The sequence below is a fragment of the Anguilla rostrata genome, chromosome 13 (genome assembly GCF_018555375.3).
Source record: "Anguilla rostrata isolate EN2019 chromosome 13, ASM1855537v3, whole genome shotgun sequence".
NCBI lineage: Eukaryota > Metazoa > Chordata > Actinopteri > Anguilliformes > Anguillidae > Anguilla > Anguilla rostrata.
In genome coordinates this window covers 22694952-22712278 of record NC_057945.1, presented here as the reverse complement: position 1 = coordinate 22712278, position 17327 = coordinate 22694952, and the positions used below count along the sequence as shown (strand labels likewise).

At 39.7% G+C, this 17327-nt stretch overlaps 2 protein-coding genes across 5 annotated transcripts; both read right to left on the bottom strand.

The window, feature by feature from the left end:
- Window positions 1-2552: 2552 nt before the first annotated feature.
- Window positions 2553-4570, bottom strand: rpp14 (ribonuclease P/MRP 14 subunit). The gene is made up of 5 exons (XM_064305354.1): window positions 4015-4570; window positions 3841-3925; window positions 3520-3596; window positions 3072-3150; window positions 2553-2627 (listed from the first exon to the last, which is right to left on the bottom strand). Exons 1-5 carry the CDS (start codon window positions 4104-4106, stop codon window positions 2571-2573), a joined length of 390 nt encoding a protein of 129 aa, XP_064161424.1. The 5' UTR covers window positions 4107-4570; the 3' UTR covers window positions 2553-2570.
- A 701-nt stretch (window positions 4571-5271) lies between these two features.
- Window positions 5272-15908, bottom strand: abhd6a (abhydrolase domain containing 6, acylglycerol lipase a). Of its 4 annotated transcripts, none has more exons than XM_064305351.1 (9): window positions 15534-15900; window positions 13451-13582; window positions 11689-11845; window positions 11215-11328; window positions 9162-9294; window positions 8342-8499; window positions 7622-7676; window positions 6998-7098; window positions 5272-6606 (listed from the first exon to the last, which is right to left on the bottom strand). In XM_064305351.1, exons 2-9 carry the CDS (start codon window positions 13567-13569, stop codon window positions 6424-6426), a joined length of 1020 nt encoding a protein of 339 aa, XP_064161421.1. In that variant the 5' UTR covers window positions 13570-13582; window positions 15534-15900; the 3' UTR covers window positions 5272-6423. The 4 variants fall into 4 exon arrangements, 3 of the variants coding, with proteins under 3 accessions (XP_064161421.1, XP_064161422.1, XP_064161423.1); XM_064305352.1 differs by having other exon boundaries at window positions 15698-15900; XM_064305353.1 differs by having other exon boundaries at window positions 15764-15900.
- Window positions 15909-17327: the final 1419 nt, after the last annotated feature.

Sequence of the window (17327 nt, the reverse complement as noted above, 5' to 3'; positions counted from 1 at the left end):
TTGTGGTCTGCGGAGTCTAGGACTACTCTACACTAGCTGATTTTTTCTCTCGCTTGCATCTTTATCCTCCATCCACGTGATGCGGAACAATAAATATTTTAAATAAACTGACAATTGAATTGCGATTTTACACACTCAGATTCGACGAGCCTGCGTCACATATTAGACAGCAGTCACTTAGCTTTCAAACGTATTTACAGGTAATGCGCGGTCCAGAATTACGAAAATAAATAAATGCACCGTCAGCAGATCACGAAACTTAAAGTAATTTGGTGCTACCAAATCGTTTGTGGTCACCAAATTCAAAATGATCTTATTCATTCATCAATTTGTTTTATTTATAAACGCACCTGTGGCCGTAGACGACTGTAGTTTCTTTTGGTTACTGTCGTGTCAGTGGGGCTACCATTATATTACAGGTTTCACTACATAAATTGTTCTACTCTTTAATTAAGTATTGCACGTTGCTACATAAATTTGACGTTGTTTTTAGATGACTGTTGGGTAACTAACCCGCCCCAACCTAGCTGTTTTCCTATCGAAGAGCTGCAGAATCCAACCCAATGTGTTCCAATCCCTCAATAGGTCACGTGATGGAGGATTTAAGTGGTACCTGTTCATCCAAATACTGTACCGACAGAGACATCTAGTGTCGAATAGGCGCCATGAAAATTAGCAAACTTATATAGAAACAAATGCTCCAAAAGATGAGTCAATTGTGTAACAAAATGCTTTAATTAAAAGTTACAAAAGTAAACCATGTGTATCTCAAGGACCAAGGCTGGGGATCCCTGATCTAACTAAAAACTGCAAAATACAGTAAAAAGTGAGGATACACACAAGCATATCTTTGTAATCCTTACAATATTAGTGGACCAAAGATGCAACGGAAAATGCTTTTTATTAGCCCTTAGCAGTGCTGTACACGCTAGCCCCTGGAGAGCAGCATGGGTGTTCAGACCTTCATGTTGTTCTTGTTATTCAACACTTACTTGATTAATTAAAACATTCCACTGGGCGCTCAGGTTGAAAGCATTTTACACAACTGATGCAAAGTGTTTTCCGGTTAAACAAGTTCAGTTTTGCCTGCAGGCAGATGACAAAATAAACATTTGAGTAAACAAGGAATACACAAAGTATACAGAAAACAGGTGCAGTTCCAGAGTTAAATAAGTTAACATCCCAGCACGCTCACAGTTGTGTATAAAAAATTATTGGTAGGGCCAGCTGGCCAATATTTTGGCTACAATGGCTATGAAAGATTGCAGTGATTTTGAAGCAAGGGCAGATGTTGGGGTATGTTTGGCAGGAGCTTCAATGACAAAATATGTTCAAACTGCTGACAATGCACAAGGAACAGTGGCTAAGGTGATGTTGGAAGACTGAAGGAAAGATATCATCAACAGGGGTAACTGTGGTTGAAAGCACAGACTCCTCACTCAGGCATTGTTCAAGTTTCAAGACAAAACAGACAGGCAACTCAGAATCAGCCGACTGCTAGTATAAATCTAGTGTGTGAGTAGGGAGTTTCATCAATACAACCTTACAGAGAGAAGTGCAGTGGTTGGCTTTTCTTTCATTTTGGTAGTTAATAAAATGATGTCCAAGCCCCCCCCTCCCCCCTCCCACACAATTGATAATGTTCATTCATTGTTTGAGAAACGTACTGAAAAAGTAATCCACAACTTTGAACATAATCTACAGCAGGTGTTTAATATTTATTTTGGTGACAATCTGGAATACAGTTTCAGTATCAGAGGAGGAATTTGGACCGTAAACCACTGCTCTCAACAATCAGTTATTTTCATTATTATACACTAGAGGTCAGAAGACAAAACTGATACCGTTTGCAAGGTTCTCGTTTTAATCAAATCTAGGAACAAAAGCACCAATTAAAAAAAAAAAAATCAGAACAAAAGTTAATCACTGCATCAAACCCGTAAGGAAAAAGGTTGTGCTTCCAATAATGAAGAATTAAATATAGACATTTCTTAAGCTGCTCATTATGGAGATCACTCAAAGATATTACCAACTTCTTACACTGTACTGGATGCTTGACCTCTCGTGACATGACCACAATATCCTCCTCCAGTAAAGCTGTCAGTAACAGGAAACGGAATGAAGGCAAAGCAAAACTTCTCTTCTGCCGACACCATCTTCCCTACGTACAAAAGTTCAGGAAAACACATTTCCTGAGAGGGGTATTCTCCCTCTGCCAGGGTCCCTAGGACAGCGGAGATAAGCCCATCAATCAGCAGCAGCTGAACAATGGGGTTTTTAGAGAGGCCCTCTTTAGAGTAGCTAGGGTGGATGTGGATGAGCGGGGTCACGCTCTTGTGGGCTCTAAACAGGCAGCAGTGTCCCTCCAAAAGCCTTTGTCAGCATGAGAGGCAAACAACCCATTACTGTAAAAGAAATTGACCTGCCATTTTGACAGGTCAACTGCACAAGCTGTTGGGCTGATGCCCGAATGACTGAAAAAAAAGTGTGATTGTAGATACTTTTCAGCCAATCAGACATCAGCAAAACAGCTTGTGCAGTTGACCTGTCAAAATGAGACAAAAAAGAGATCAGTCCAGCTCCAGTTCTCTGCTGTTTCCAGATAAAGCTAGCAGAAAGGGTGAAACCTACAAAAGATAAGAGATCCATTTTATTTTATTTTTTGTGGGAATGATTAATTTCATATGTAACACAACATACAAAATAAAAAGCATCACAAGACTTCACAGATTCCTTTACATAATTTTTATTTAATTGTTTAAAGTTCATTTGAATTGAGGGTTTTTGAAAAATGATTCATAGTCACTCAGTGCAGAAGCATGCAGTGTGATTATTTCCATCTATTTAGCACAAGTCATTTTTCTCTCCTGAAAACTAAATGAAGAATTAGTTTGAATGCATCGCATGCAGCTTATATTTACTCTGCATCCAAATAAGCTGCAATCTAACCACATACCACTAAACTTACACCAAGGACTGGCAATTACACCATACAAGTCTATTGTGTGCATTATCATACCAAAGGAGTTGCAGCCAGCTTGCTGTCGAAAGAGGCGGTAAGGTAAATTTACCTGTACAACACGGACAGCACATGGTTCACTATGGTAGGATCCAAGCAGTGTCAGGGCACTCCACAGCTTCACCAAGCCACTGGGGTGGGTTTGGATAGAGGGTGTGCAAACATTTTAGGCACAGAAGCTCATTCACTTTCAGCATAGCAATTATGATGCTGTGTCCTGAATGGTAAATAATAACAAGCAAATGCCACAACTGTCCTTCCACCCCCATTCCCAATTCTTCAGTTAAAGCAAGTATAATTATTTTCTGAAAGTGATATTTTAAACTATCATTGTTAGCTAACAAAATGTTTAATGATAAAACACCACGGTATACTGAACAAATGCAACCCACATAGTAAAAGCCATAGACATCTACAGAACAGACAAAAAGACACTGATGGTTTCAAATCCACATTAACATAAGAAAACACCTGGTTAATTTCACATCACGGTAGCCTACCTGTTGTAAACCCGAAGCACTGCTGTGAGTGTATCTTCCTCAAATTTTAGAACATCGAAAGGAAATGCAGCTCCAATCTAAAAAAAAAATTCATACATTTAAATTGAAAACAACTAAATATCGATGAAAATAAAAATCAAGAGTCCTTAATTTCATAGAAAAAAGTTCAGATAGGTATTCAGATGAGAAATCTTAGTATCAGATAACTGCGACTAAGTTGTCCGTATACACTAATCACATAGATCTATTTAATGAAGCATAAATCTGTGACCACGTCCTGTTCATTCAGCTTTCAGTGTTTCTCCCCATCCCGGTTTTTACCTCTCCGTACAAATCCCTAAGTGCAGAGATGACAATTTGCTTGAAATGAGCTGCGTTGAACTTTCTGTCGTCACTGTCCAATATTCTGGAAATAAAATAAAAAATATTTTAAATACAAAAAACATACTGCTATAAGAAATTTAATTAAAATATAGATTTTATGACGCTACTTACAAGTAAATCTTCATATAGTGGTAAACTGATGCATTTTTGAACACCAGTCGTTCATAACTGACAGATTCCGACATATTGTCAGCATACCCCATTTCATTGGCTAACGGAATGAACAAATGATTTCAGCAGAAAGCTTTAGTTAGCTTGCTGCATCATTTGGCCAGTATGTCAAAACTACCTACTTGAAAAGGACACAAGATAAAGCTATAGAGGTACTTTGCAGCAGATTTAGCCAATCTAGTGAGGCAGTCCGTCAAGCTCAAATATTATCTAAAGCATACATCGATACCCTAGCTAGCTAGCAAGCAAGCAACATGGTCACACTTAATTTATGCATGCCTTGTTGAGCGAAACTATTCCGAAAATATATCGATTGTTATGGCTCCTAAATTCAACAGACTGACTCGTAAATCGCTTTGTTACAAATGACAAAACAGCGAGATACTAGGCCACAACCACGAGTTGCTCAAAGATACATCAGCTTGCGTACTTTCTTCCTTCCCATGACACGGCCAGCCATACAGCGTTTATATCGTCTATGCCATAGGTCTATGCGGCCAGCGGGTACACCGCCTCCTCTTGTGGACGTTACATGTAACTACACTATGTACGTCCTGTACACTTCTTGATCACTGCCACCTACTGTATTGGAATGGTTAGTGGCGACATTGGCTTGTAAGAAATTGTTCTAGTCTAGTTGTCTAAAAGAAAGTCTAGTTGAATATAAATAATTGTTCGGCACTTCCTGAGGCGCGTTCTGACTAGGACATATATTACAGCACCTCTAAATCTATCACTGTTTTGAGCAGACATTTTCCTTGCAACATTTCCTGTTGCACGTATAGTGCTTTGCAATAATACACTGTAGTTTGTAATGCTGATTATGCAAACCATAGATAATTCACAATTTAAGTCAAACCCACTCCCTCCACCCCAGTTTGAGTGTCCTCTGAATGATATACAAATTCCAAATGAATTGCCAGAATTTTCCAGCTTCTCAGCTCTGTATTGTGTGGCATTATGCAGTTAATGTCCATTCAGTTTATAATATTGTAGTTGTACTCTATAAATGTAACACATATACATACTGTGAATTAAAAATGTTTTTTTTAATTACATATGCATTTGAATGTATGTAAATTGGGAGCACAGGATTACCCACAGCCACAGATGAAATGCAGAAACCGAATATGGGGGTAGAATACTGATTGACAGTAAGACTTACAACACTTACCAACCATACCATCACATGCTCAGTCTGAGGCAAATTATCCTTTAATGAACATAAGCTCATCCATACCTAACATCATACACTGCAGGATCAATACAAAATACAATAACTTTTTTACACAGAATTCAGAATTTCTATGAATGTATTGATTTTATTAATACATATATTAAAACAATTAAATTTAGTATACAATATTATTAGCAATACAATATGCATACAATATTCATATATTATATGTATAATGTATTAAATACCATAGACTTAGTTTAGACAGGTAGATTTGTCCTGCTTTAATTATACCATAATTTATTTGCCATTTTTATTCCATAAAACTCCAATTTATTGCATAATATCCTATGTTACAATTTCCCAGGTAAGTGAATGCATATTACACTGCACTGTATTCATACAGTGGTGTATTGTACTGTATTTAAATAATCATATTGTTTGTGTTCACCACATCTTGTCTATGTCTCTAAAGTAGTACTTTTTAGTACCACATTCAAGCAGAAATAACAATTGAATAAAAAAATGCAGTGAATTTCAGTGTAAAACTACATTTACATTTACATTCTGTACGAGCTGTTCAGTCCCTGGTTCGTGGATCTCTCAGAAACAGGACACAAACCTGCTGCATATGAATAGAATCTGTGAAGTCTGTGAAGAGAATGTAAATTATGTGGTTGAATGATCTGTTCAAGTCTTTTTCAGGAGTAACAAATTCTGTGGTACCTCTGCTAATGTCCTGCTACTGCTGTCCAGAAATGGCTTCATAGAATCATTGTGACTATTGCACACTCAACAGCCTGGACATGACTTGCTTGAGTGTGTCCATAGTTCAAAATGAACGAAAACATACACCAAACGATGCACAAATAAGACAAGACCACTCTGAGAGAAAATACATGCAGAAATGAGCTGAAGGAAACACTAAAACAGCCACACATTTAAATAATTTTCTTCATTATTCAATTCTGATTCCTTTTCACTGTAAAGTGCCTGAAATGCCCTAAAATACTGTGCATAACCCCCTGCACAATAACAGTACGGAGAAGAGAGAACAGAGGGATTTGGGGTGATTCCCTGAGAGATGACTGGGTCAGAAATGTACACATTGTAAAATTATATGTACAAATTCTTAAAGTTATTTTCTCCTCCTGGGGGATGTGGGTGCTGCCTCAGGAGAGCTTCTTGCTGCTGTCGTTTCCCACGTTTTGCTGGGCGATGAGAAAGTCTGTCATGAGGGTGGCGATTTTACGAGGCCTTTCTACAGGCACTGAGTGACCACAGTTGTCCAGAAGGTGCACCTGACACTCAGGCAGGGCATCTGCTAACACTGAGGCTCCAGAGACATCCACCACCTGGAAAAAAGAGAAGAGAAGCCCCCTTTCAGACCGATACTCACTCCACAGACACCGCAGTAAACTATTACTCTCTGGAGCAGGGATAATTTGTTTTTTTTTTACATCCTAGTCCTGGGAGGCCAGGGTTTCCAAACACAGGTCTGTGAGAGTCACTGGAGAGTCACAGGGACTGCTGAGTTTTGTTTTTATTTTAATCTCAGCAAAAAAATTCTGACCGAAGACAGCAGGTGGTGTAAGTTTGATGACTGTGTAATCAGCTGCTTTAATTGATTAAGTGCTACGACAAGGAAAACCAGCAGACCCTGCAGCTGTCCAGGGCCCGGGTTCAGGACCCGTATCTTAGGACATAGGCTTTTTTCGAAATGGCTTTTGGTCTTTGTTCTCTTACCTGATCCTGTTTTCCCCAAATGACTTGCACAGGAGCTGTGATCAAGTGCATGTTGTCATGCAAGGAATATCTTGAGTTCTCCCCCACTATCTCCATGAATGCTGCAGTGGGCAATAAAGACAGAGCAGAAATGAAGAAAATGCACAAGCTATGGAAGAGGAAAAGAAGAGAGAAGCTGTTCCCACGTTTGAGAGGGGGCGAGAGCAGAAGGAGAAACGGGGGGGTTTGGGAGAAAGTGACAAGGAGGGAGACAGAGAAAATGGTTAGAGAAGGAGGAAGAGAAAGACCGACATTTAAAAGAAAAAGAAAGACATAACTGAACAACAAAGCTAATTCAACATATTTAAAAACACTACACAACTCAACAATCGAATGAACAGTTCAGTTGTATTTGTTTTGGTGTTCAATTTGCATTAATGATTTCCTGCTGAAAAAAATCAGCACATTTATTTAGGCAAATACGACATATAAAAGGAAATATAAATAGGAATTCCTTTACACTTGTAAATCATACGTCCGCACAGTATACCTCACAGATACCATTACCAAAATACCAAAAATCTGTACACGTACAAAATAATGTCCTGGTTGTCAAATCAATGTGGAATTGTGAAAATGACTGACCTTCTCGATAGAAATCATTGTGAGGTATTCGGACATCCACTAATCCCTGAAGAATCTAACAGAAAAAGCAAAGAAAAACATTTTTGGTAAAAAGAATCTTTAAGAAAGTTAAATGCTTGGTAAATGAGAAGTTAAGCTCAATGCTTACTACACTAATACCACTTATGTACAGACAAAAGTAATAATTTGGTGATTATTGTTAAAGGAAAAACACCCCATTTTGCTAATTTCAGATATATAAAATATTGCTGATTAATTTTAGAAGCTTAAAAAGAAACATTCGGTCTTACACATACGGTAGGAACATCATACTGGCAGGGTGACTTGCTCAGCTGACTATTTTTCGCACATTCAGCACACTGAAGAAGGCTTGTGCCAAAACATTTGTGCATATCATGCCCTCATACATTCATGTAATAAAGCAATAGTTCATAATATTCTTGTGAATGCTGTCCATTTTTCTCTTCCATTTATAGCTTGTGGGATTCAGCACCCAGTTATTAGTTAATATGCTTCAGGTGAGCGCGTTCATTTTCTACTGATCAACTGACAGCGCAGACAGAGTGCAGTCAGTTGACAGAGTTTTGGCAAACCATGTATGACTGATTCTAAAAGTACAAACATTATCCAGAGTCACAGAGAATATTTCCTTAAACAGAGGTCATAACATTACAGACGGGCTGCATGCAGCCCATGGTTCTTTATGAGAGGGGGCTGTACCTGTTGAGGGATCTTGTAACGGATATGCGAGACAAGCTTTATCATTTGGTCCATCTCCTCAGACGTGGACGGTATGAGCGGGATGGTCTGGATGTTCTGGGTCTTCTCTAAGACCCGCAGGTGCTTGACAAACTTGCTTTCATGAGGCTGATTCAGGCCTACGTGCATGCAGCAAGAGAGAGGGGAAGGGAGTCACTTGGATAAATGTTGTGCATCAAAATGTTTAATTCGAATCATAACATAAATCCTGAATGCTTTTTTATAATAAATGGAGCAAGCACAATGAATCATGTGGCAGATGTGAATGCTAATACAACACTTACACTAAGCAGACTAAAGCAGATGCCCTTATGCAACTTACAAAAAGTTTAGGCAAAGAGCAGAGGCAATACCAAGTTATCAGTGCCACAGCCAATACTGATACAAGAGTCATTACATAAATCTCCAAATTATTAACCTACAAAGATAGTAAGAGTCATATTAGGCTTTATGTTGTACAGTGTTATAAGTAGGCGTATTCAGCCCATAAGAAATGCACTGAGTTCAGGATTTGCTGCACAAAAATTCAGTTCAGTTTTAAAACAGCTCCATTTTCAGTAGTCCTGACTATAGCAGGCAGCTCATTCCACCACTGGGGGGCCAAAACAGAGAATAGGATAAAGACTCAACTGAAAAGAGGAGGGGCCCATTTGGGAGAGGGAAGAGATGGGAAGGCACGCCAGAGCAGCCGGAGTGGACTGGTGTGGCAGCAGTGTGACTTTAATGCAGGCCCACATGTTCACACACCCACAGTATTAATCCATGCAGGATCCTTACTGACCTGCAGGACAGATGAGCGTGAGGCCAGAGACGTCTGAGGGGTAGCGGGCAGCATAAACTCCAGCCACGTTTCCTCCCATGGATGTGCCGACCACATGGAAGGGCTTCTTGTTCAGCCGGATATTGTCCACAAACTGTTATGAGGGGGGAGGCCAGGTCTACCATCACTTACTCCCCTAGACTTACATTGGCATTTATATTTTAGACATTTAGCAAATATAGCCCCAAATGATTTACACACAGCTTCCATTTTATCTATTCATGTAGCTGGATATTCCCCTGAAGCATTGGTCAAGGGTATGATGGGCAGTGTCTCAGCTGGGTCTCAAACATGCAACCTCTGAGTTACAAGTCCAGTTCCTAAACTGTTGTGTAACACTGCCATAGTGCTTTCCACGATGACTTTAAAACACAGCACACAATGTAGCAGCTGTCTTGAAGGGAAAATTGACCTTAATTTGGTGTTACTGAATTTCATTGATCCCTCCACTGAAGGTCCCTGAGTAGCGTTTATTCAGATATTTCACTAGTCACATTCTTTAGCTGAAACATGCCTCTAACTTAACTATGTGTCCCAATATCCAGAATGATGAAGGTGAAGTTGGTGAAGTTCCATTCAAAATCTGTCACCGGTCACGGCATGTGAAAAAATAAAGAACAACATTTAACCAATTTCTTCTTCTAATAATAATAATAATAATAATAATAATAATAATAAGAAGAAGAAGAAGAAGAAGAAGAAGAAGAAGAAAAATGATGACAATAATAATACATAGGAAAGATGTGCCCAAAGCCTAAAACTGTTATCTGATCAGTAATGGGACACCCCGGCTGGATTTCACAAATCACATTTTAAACATGCAGCTCCTTCAGCAGACTGCATTATTGCCTTGAGTCAGCAAAGATGCCTCGCACGATAAAGAGCTTCAGAGTACAGAGCCAGGATGAGAAACATTATCGGCCCCTCCTAAGTGCCAGGAATGTGCCAACTTTCACTATTACAAGAGGGCAACACAGGTGCATATGCAATGTTTCAACATTGGAAGGATTAAAAAAAAACCTTTTAACAATGGGCATAAAACCCAGAGGGAAAAATGAAAACATATCAAACTTTGCATGATTGTAGAGGATCATAGTAGTGCAAGCCCTATCGATATGGCAGCAACTAGGCACACAATGCTGCTATTAAATCACATAGTTGAAAATGCAAACTTTGAAAGAGTAGAACTCAACCTGGTAAGATATTAGAGACCCTGTATGGTCCCTTCCTCCACTCCTCAGATATCAAGTGTCAGATACCCCAAGTATCACACCTCACCATCTTGTCCTGGCTCAACAGTCACCCTAAACTCATCCTGCATTTGCATACACACCCCTCCTCTTGCACAGGGCATTAACACAGACAAACACAGACACAGATACACACACACACACACACACACACACACAGACATGGACGCATGACTGCATTTCTTACTATTATTACCAGAAATAGAAGGACATGCCATAGTACTATCTTGGCTTGGTTTTATTGGAAAATAGTCTATAGTTGTATCCATCATATTCACACACAAACACATACAAGACTCACTATCACTTAATTAGATTATAGGACACAATAGGCCACTACCTGACCAGGCCTCTGGCAGATGGTTGAGTGTCAGACCCCCCACTGACCAGCAGGCAGCAGGACATGGAGGTTAGTTAATCCAGATAACTAAGTTAGACATCAAAGTTAAATATCTAATGTAGAATACACATTTCTGTGCCCTGCCCTTTGGGAACAAAGGACTCAGATAACGTATTTAGAGTGCTCCATTGTTCCCATGGTTGTTTAGTTACTCCACAAGCCAAAAGAGACTGTTTGCTGTGATGGTAATTGCTGACAGACAGTCTTGTTGTAATTGTTGGATAACTGAATAAACATGCCTCATCATTTCTTACAGCCTGTTTGACAACGAGTCACAAATGACAGAAAAGTCTGTTGTCTTGAGGTCTATTGTTTAGCTTTAGCATGTTAGTTTAACATTTACTACTACTGTGCAAGCGCCCACCTGGTGGATCCTTGTGACCTGCCCGTCTATGGAGTAGTCCGCGGCATTGGTGCGTGAAGTCCCTTCATGTCCAGGCATGTCCACACACACGAGGTGCAGGTGTTTCGGCAAGAACTGCAAAAGGAATACAAGTTATAATCAGAACATTAGCTGAGATTTTTTTCCAATTCCTGTGGTTCTAATGATCCCACAGAGCCTGACCAGCTTTTGCCTCTCTGGTCCTGTAAGCCGCAGATTAGCCTGGTTTTAGGCACGATTAGAATGACCGCTTTAATAACATAATGCACTTTCATGGTAATTTGAGCCGACTTAGTTTTCCATTTCAAATTTTGCTTCAAGGGAGCTACTTCTACTTTCTCGTGGCCTCATCCCTGGTGAAATTCACACACAAACGCAATGAAAATGTAACCTGCTGTGCCTGTCAACAAGGCGGCCATAGTGTCTGTCCCTCTCGGGCGGCCTCCGTGCTCTTACCTTGACCACAGACAGCCACATGTCTTTGTGAGTGGAGAAGCCGTGCAGCATCAGGACGGACGGCTTGCTCCCCGGCTTCCCTCTGGTCGAGTAGCAGAAGCGGTATGACTCACAGTCAGCGTAGCGCACCTGTAGGCCGAGGGCCCTCCTCCAGTACCTGTAATTCACAGCAGCAAGGTTTCGTTGGGAAACAGAATGCAACGCAGTCACAGTCTTTTATTTATGTCATTCACGTAATTTACTGGACAGTGCTACTACTGGCAGAAAGAGGCTATAGTCCCTCATTTGCAGTCTCCTTCTATCTACAATGTTAGCACAGAGGAAAGGTTAAAACCTATTATTATTAGAGTTAGATAACTGAGATAACATTAAATGAATCCCATTCCAGTAGCACCAGGTAAGACTACACACATTCATTTGCCACGCAGATACTTCCACTGTTTGGTGTGTCTGAGGGGATTCTGACAACACACAACATAATTACACACAAATTACAGCTGTACACGGCAGAACGCCAGGCTCTCCAAGCCACCAAGACATCAAAAACCATGCTGCTGTTTATATAATGCCTTATCTCAACCCACCCCTTGAAGAAGTACTTTGAACTTGAGATTACCACTGAGAACTAATCTTGAGCTGAAGATACAGTATGACTTCAATATGAGTCTTACTGCTCTGAAATCAGTGACATAACCCCCCCTCCCCCACTGCCTGGGAGACAGTGGCCACTGCTTGCCACTAGGTGATTAGACGGCAAAGAGCACAGGGCAGGCAGCACATGTTTGTTCTGTGCTGCTGCACACGCACCGTGCCCTTTACCCAACATGACAGAAAGAGGCCACAGGGGAGACAAGTCTAGAAAAAAACCTACCTTCATTTAGAATAGGTCTGAAAACACATTTTAACCACAGAAACACTTAATAATAAAAAGCATCATTCATTCATTCATACATACATACATACATACAATTACTGCCCTCCTTTTAGACCTTAAAGACGTGTGCATCAATGGTCTGGCTACCAAAAGAAAAAGGTCTATCAAAGGTGTGTGTGTGTGTGTCTGTGTGTGTGTGTGTGTGTGTGTCTGTGTGTGCATGAGTCTGTGAGTGAAACAATAAAACAAAAACACAGCTGCCACAAAACCAATCAAGGAATAGGGTAGACATGCCCAAGCCGCAGGAAACCTTAGGCTGACACCAGTCCAGTTCAGGCGTTACTCTAAGGCCTACCATTTTCTTTGCTTTCTCCATTTTAGTTGAGACCAGTTTGTTTAAGTTATTTTACATGAAAACAGTAACATTAAAAAATGTAAAACAAATACAAAACAGGCATTTGCCGGCATATCAAAATGGGTTGCATGCAAAAAGGAGGAAGGACCAAAGCCATTTCTGACAGGAAGCGCCTGAGTGTTGTATTATGGTGTTTGCAATACCCAACTAAATCACAATTCATACATTTGTACATACATGCCTGCATCACATTTTCCTTACCACTAACAACTATAATACATTTCATATTCTTAATACATTTAAATATGCTGTATGCATGCTGTGTAATGTTTACAACAGAACTGGGGCGGGGACATATTTACTGCATCTTGAGCCAATGCATGGCAATTGATGTGCTCTGTTTAATTCCGAGGGCCCATCTCCGTACTGCTTGCAAGGGGACCAGATGATGAGTAAAATAAATTGCTGTTTGTTAATCGACCAGAAGAGATATCCAAGGTCACATGGACATGTACTGGCCCCACTGTCCTTACCAGTAGTACACCCTGATCAGAGCTGCAGGCCATAGCAGGAATGAGGCCACAAAAGCCAGAATAGGAATGGCCAAAGTCCCTCCGGCAATGAAGAACATGTTCCCCAATTCCAGGTCCATTGCCACTGCTCACCTAAGAGCACAAGGATACATAATGAGGAGAGCAGGACATTCAGCACATCTAGGCTCATCGCTTACCTATAAACTAGACATTATCCACGACTGTGTCAATGTCAAGCCTGGACCTGAATACACTATGGGTCTCTGCCTCTACTACATGACCTACCCAGGCTGTTCCACACATTGGATATAATTTCCCCAGAAATGCATTATTAATGGTGTATCCCAATCTGCCAGCTAACACATGGTGAAGCAATGTGCAAAAAACTGAACAGAAATTAAAATTCCACACAGTGAAATTAGTGTACAGAGTAGACCATATCTTCAGTTTAGTGGAGATAAACGGAGGTGATGAAAACCTTTTTTAAGTGCAAAAAAACATCATTTGTAAACACAATGTGCACTGACAGAAGAGGTCAAGCAGTTCCTTGTAGACTGTGTAAGAGAATTGTGTGCCGTGGTTGGTTCTGACATCTTGATAGGATATTAAATTAGCACATGTTAAAACAAATGCATGTGTTCAAAATGATATAATATCAAACAAAAAGGTTAATAAGCAAAAAAAAAGCAAAGCTTTATTTCAAATAACCGCGCTTACAGCACATCCCAGGCACAATATAACAATTACACTCCCATGGGACCTTCTGATACATCGGCTTGATCCAAATGCCACAAAGCTCGCGCGAATCACGTTATCCAGTACGTAAATAAACACTGACAACAGGCGCTGTGGTGTATGGATGAGCCCCCGGGTCTGGATTCTCTCGACCCGCGTTCATCGAACGGCCCAGCTGGGCGATTGGCCATGCCAGCTGGATATGAGTGGTCTTCTTTCGATTCAGCTCTGTGCGAGTTCGGCGGAAAGCCGTGGTTTGCACTGTTCAGTTGTCTACACTGCCCCATGTGCGACATCCACTAGGGTGGCATGAACCAGGCTGGTATTAATTTAACTTCTACGGTGGGAACTGGATATACACAGCCCCATGTTGTGCGCCAAATTATTTTAAAGGAGAAAAAAACAACAGGTGCTCCATTTGGAAAGCAGTCAGGCTACACAAAGTTTCAGGAAATACACCTAAAATTAGGGTGATTAAATTCCCAGCTGTCCACTCTACATCACACTTGACACGGAAAGGACATCTTTCATTAGCTCGTGTGTGTTCATTATGTGATGACCTATGCAGCCTTAATTCATGGGGCTGTTCAAAATATGTATAACTCAACCAGAATACTGTACTAGGCTACTTGGGTCGTAACGAATCAAAGCTCAAAGTCAATGTTGTGCTGTCATACCAAAGAGATTGTTTCTGTCATTTTCGAATGTTTGGATGTTTTAACTAAAACTGATCACTGTTGAAGGCTAACGCGACGGCGATAATTGTAGTTTATATTATTTAGTGCATTAATTCGTGCATTAATATGCATTTAGTGCATTAATTCGTATTTATTAGGCTATGTAGGCTAATATTGAAAAACATTGCTTTATCTAAAAACAGCACATTGCCTACAGCCTCGGCTACATATCGACCTTTGTTTCCAGAAAAATGATTTCTTAGACAGTGGATCTCTTAAGTCAGCTTTCTCGTTTCAGTAATGGTAATGTAAAACCAGAACCCCCAGTACTCGCAACACATTATGTAATGGATGGAGCATAACACTGCTTGCAATATTAAACGCGCCGACGTTACAGTAGGCTAACTACCGTCACTGTAAGCCTAAAAGCAATGTTGACACAGCCTATTTGTTTATCTGGCTTTTGCAATAGCCTCAAAATAATGGTTGGTTAGTGTAGCATTTTTAGAAATATTTGCAAGAAATTAGTGCAACAAAATAAACAAAGTATTATATACAATTTTTTAAAAATACAATCCGTTTTATGCAACGTTGGAAAAGGCTGTTAGCATTACGGAACTTTGTCGAAATCGTTCATAACAATTTCACCATGCTGGCTGACGACGTCCTACCTTAAACTGCTCGCTTTTCTCTCCCGGTGAACAATTAATAACAGCTTAACTGTAGGCTACTTCACGTAATCTAACTGCTTTTTCAAACGATGGCTAATGTTACTATACTACTGTTTCCGTTTACAAGAATATCGGTTGTATTCGGCTACTGTATCCTACATTACCTTTGTATCCTTTCCCAAATTTGCAATGAAAGCCTCTTCAGGTTAGAGGCGCACGAAGTCGACTACCTTTAAAATGTAGCCTACGTCTTCAGTGACATAACCCACTTGAGTCTTCGCTCGATTCAAATCTTCGGTTCGCAGTGGATTTTGTGACTATAGCGTAGAAGTGAGCGTGACAGCGCAATAAAAGGGATGTTAAGGGGATGTGCGTCCCTCATATAATTTCTGCCGACAACAATCTAGCCATTATCTACAGTCGTGTTATGACAATCTTTCTCTGTGCGCAAATAATGTAAATAAATACATAAAAATGAAATAAAGAAAAATTTTAAATGGCATAATTGAAATGATTTTTCCCTGAGAAAAATATCAAGTTAGTGTTTCTCAAATCAGACACTAGTATTCACAATACACCCACTCACACACACACCTATGTGCATTGCCCTCATAGTCTAACCATGCACACACCCTCTATTCAAAATGCAGATAAAAAATTAATTACTGTGGCAATTATTTTGCAGTTTGGTGATGAACAAAGTTACTTTATGCTTTGTCTACTGATTTACTGCTTGCATTTTAATTTCAATTAATTTCATTTATATTTTTTATTTATTACTTTCTATATCAGAGCATTGCAAATGCAAAAATATGTTGTTCTTAGAATTTATACTGCTGCTACTTTCTATTCTTTAAAATATATGAGTGTCTTTGTTGAACAATGAACAATGTTTTTCTCTACTAAAATTTCCCTTACACTAGAACCTGCAGCCTGGCAACCCCCACATATTTTATCTTTTTTTATCAAGGTGACAGTCCTAGTGGAATGGCTGAAGATAACAACTTAATGATGAATCAGTCCCTATCCTGAGGGGATAAGTTCAGATTCACTGGAAATTAGAGGGTGATAATCTTTTCAGTATAAGGCACATGCTCTCCTGAGTAGCTTTGGAAATCATTAGTAATTGGAACACTGTGAGTGACCACAGCATACTGGCAGTTACAAAGGCAAGCTTATAGCATTCTGTTAGACATGAAATTGTTCAGATAAGCAAAATAACTTAGCAAGATATGATAGTCTGCTTTCTTTATCTGCACATGCTGTGTGTGGCACTGTGGCTGCAGTGTTTCCAAAATCAAAAACCAGCTGCAGTCTTAAATAGTACAGCAAAACCTCCTGAAAATGCACCTCACATGCTGCTTATTTAAACAATTCCTGCAGATTCAGCGAGCGCATACTTTCAATGCTATTAAAAGTTGGCTTATTTCTTATACTGTCCACTCTGTTGGCATTAAAATACTTTGTAAAAGGAGTATATTGATGAAGTTTATGATAACTTCAAAGTTTTAGAGAAACTTTTGTGGTTTCTTAAAAAAACAAACAAACAAAAAATCCTTTATTTGCTGAAATCCTTCAGCAAATAAACCCAATTCAAATAATGCATTAATTATTTTGTATTGTAAACCTCACAGAGCATTTCAGGGCTATTGCCCTCTTGCGATCTGTCACCATTTTTTCATGATTTTGCTGTGTATGTGTGGAAATGGGAAACGATTGGGATATCAATGTCATTTAAAGTTCTGTGAAGAAGTACTGTGCTGGTAAGTTGTCACCAATACAGTATCACACCGT

Bases quoted from the DNA above. Each gene is read 5' to 3' on its own strand.
- rpp14 (XM_064305354.1), bottom strand. From the start codon at position 4,106: ATGGGGTATGCTGACAATATGTCGGAATCTGTCAGTTATGAACGACTG. The intron at 3,151-3,519 runs GTAGGCTACCGT...AACCCACCCCAG, and splicing joins GTGCTTCGGGTTTACAACAG to TGGCTTGGTGAAGCTGTGGA. The intron at 2,628-3,071 runs GTAAATTTACCT...TATCTTTTGTAG, and splicing joins GTGCTGTCCGTGTTGTACAG to GTTTCACCCTTTCTGCTAGC.
- abhd6a (XM_064305351.1), bottom strand. From the start codon at position 13,569: ATGGACCTGGAATTGGGGAACATGTTCTTCATTGCCGGAGGGACTTTG. The intron at 8,500-9,161 runs GTCAGTAAGGAT...GCATGCACGTAG, and splicing joins CACGCTCATCTGTCCTGCAG to GCCTGAATCAGCCTCATGAA. The intron at 6,607-6,997 runs GTAAGAGAACAA...TCTTTTTTCCAG, and splicing joins TTTGGGGAAAACAGGATCAG to GTGGTGGATGTCTCTGGAGC.